The sequence below is a fragment of the Wasmannia auropunctata genome, unplaced genomic scaffold (genome assembly GCF_000956235.1).
Source record: "Wasmannia auropunctata unplaced genomic scaffold, wasmannia.A_1.0 LD335975.1, whole genome shotgun sequence".
In the NCBI taxonomy this organism is placed as follows: Eukaryota; Metazoa; Arthropoda; class Insecta; order Hymenoptera; family Formicidae; genus Wasmannia; species Wasmannia auropunctata.
The window spans coordinates 29,733-31,578 of NW_012026915.1; the positions used below are offsets into that span (position 1 = coordinate 29,733).

Consider the following 1,846-nt stretch of genomic DNA (forward strand, 5'->3'; position numbering starts at 1 on the left):
TCTCATCAATCTGCACGAGACTGAGATTGTTCATGTTCGAACATGACACCTAAGATTCCGGGCATTTTAACGTAATGGGGATAAGTCGCGACTGATGTCTCTGTGCAAATGCCAGCAATTCGAAAATTTTCGCGGTGCGAATTCGCACTCATGTACCATTTGAAGGTTAAACAAACCTTATAACATGCAATATTATCGAGAGATATACGTAAGACGTAATACGTATATAATTCTATACGTATTTCAGAGTGATGGGCAAACTGCGTTACACATAGCGAGCGCCGAAGGTGACAAAACTTTAGTGAAATGTCTTTACGATGTCAGAGCCTCTGCCTCGATCACCGATCACCAAGATCGTACGCCGATGCACTTGGCCGCGGAGAACGGTCATGCTACCATTATCGAGCTGCTGGTCGATAAATTCAAATCAAATATCTTCAAAAGGACGAAAGACGGCTCCACTCTGATGCACATAGCATCGCTGAACGGTCACTCGGAATGTATCACTATGCTCTTGAAGAAGGGCCTGTATCTGCACATGCCAAATAAACATGGTGCCAGATCCATTCATACGGCTGCAGGATACGGTCATGTGGATATTATCAACACTTTGCTGCAACGAGGAGAGAAGGTAAATGATCTGTCAGCGATGTAGAAAATACTATCACACGATTGAGGGTATATCATATGACATCGCATGCATAACTTCTCGGTTATAAATACTTTGACAAAGTCAAAATTAATTATTTTGCTTATGAATATTTTGCATATATTAAATTCAATCTTTATATATTCATATATTTTTTTTATATATTTACTTTGAAAATACCATATTTTTATTTTCTGAAAATATTTATCACACACATACACACACACAGAGAGGTGAAATCAAGTATCAAGAAATTTGGTTTTCAATTTAAGATATTTTCTACGTATCTCCAATTACTAAATTTCATTGTATGGAAACCGCTTATTCTTTATGTACTTAGGTGGACGCGATAACTAACGATAACTATACGGCACTCCATATAGCTGTGGAAAGTGTCAAACCAGCTGTCGTGGAAACCCTTTTGGGATACGGCGCAAAAGTAAACATGAGAGGTGGAAAACTTCGCGAGACTCCACTTCACATAGCTGCTAAAGTGGCTGATGGCGACGAATGCGCTCTGATGTTATTGCAATCTGGAGCAAATCCCAATCTACCAATCAACGACGGTCAAACGCCCGTGCATGTGGCAGCCAGCCATGGGAATTTAGCGACATTCCTTTTACTCCTCGACAATGATGGTGACCCGATGTTTAAATCAAAAGTACGTCGACAAAGCCAGAAATAAGATATAATTTATAAAAACACAACTTTATATAATATTGTAATATAATTAAACAAATTAAACGTTATTTTTTCAATATAATTTTAACAAATGATAATATATAATAATTTTCTCAAAACAATGGATGTTAAATTATTTCTATTTATACTGAGCCTTCTATTTTCCTCAGAAAGGAGAAACACCTTTGCATTTAGCCTGCAGGAGTTGCAGAGCTGACGTCGTCCGACATTTGATAGAATTTGTAAAAGAAAGGAAAGGGTCAGAGGTGGCGACCGCCTATGTGAATAGTCAGACTAACGAAGGTGCTAGTGCGCTCCATTACGTAGCCCTAATCGAATCCTCGGAAGTCGAAACTCCACGCAATGATCGCGCCATCATTCACGTCCTTCTTGAGAGCGGCGCGGACGTCTCATTGCAGACCAGACAGACTCAGGAATCAGCGTTCCACCACTGTGCACTCGCCGGCAACAACGAGGTTCTGACGGAGATGATCAGTCGCATGTCAGCTACGGAAA

At 40.1% G+C, this 1,846-nt stretch overlaps 1 protein-coding gene across 1 annotated transcript in view; it reads left to right on the plus strand.

The window, feature by feature from the left end:
• LOC105454801 (serine/threonine-protein phosphatase 6 regulatory ankyrin repeat subunit C-like) overlaps window positions 1-1,846 on the plus strand; it is a 30,130-nt gene that overhangs the window by 15,070 nt on the left and 13,214 nt on the right. Inside the window, 3 exon segments of the mRNA XM_011697688.1 lie at window positions 248-631; window positions 990-1,310; window positions 1,501-1,842. Coding sequence (XP_011695990.1) covers window positions 248-631; window positions 990-1,310; window positions 1,501-1,842 — 1,047 coding nt within the window.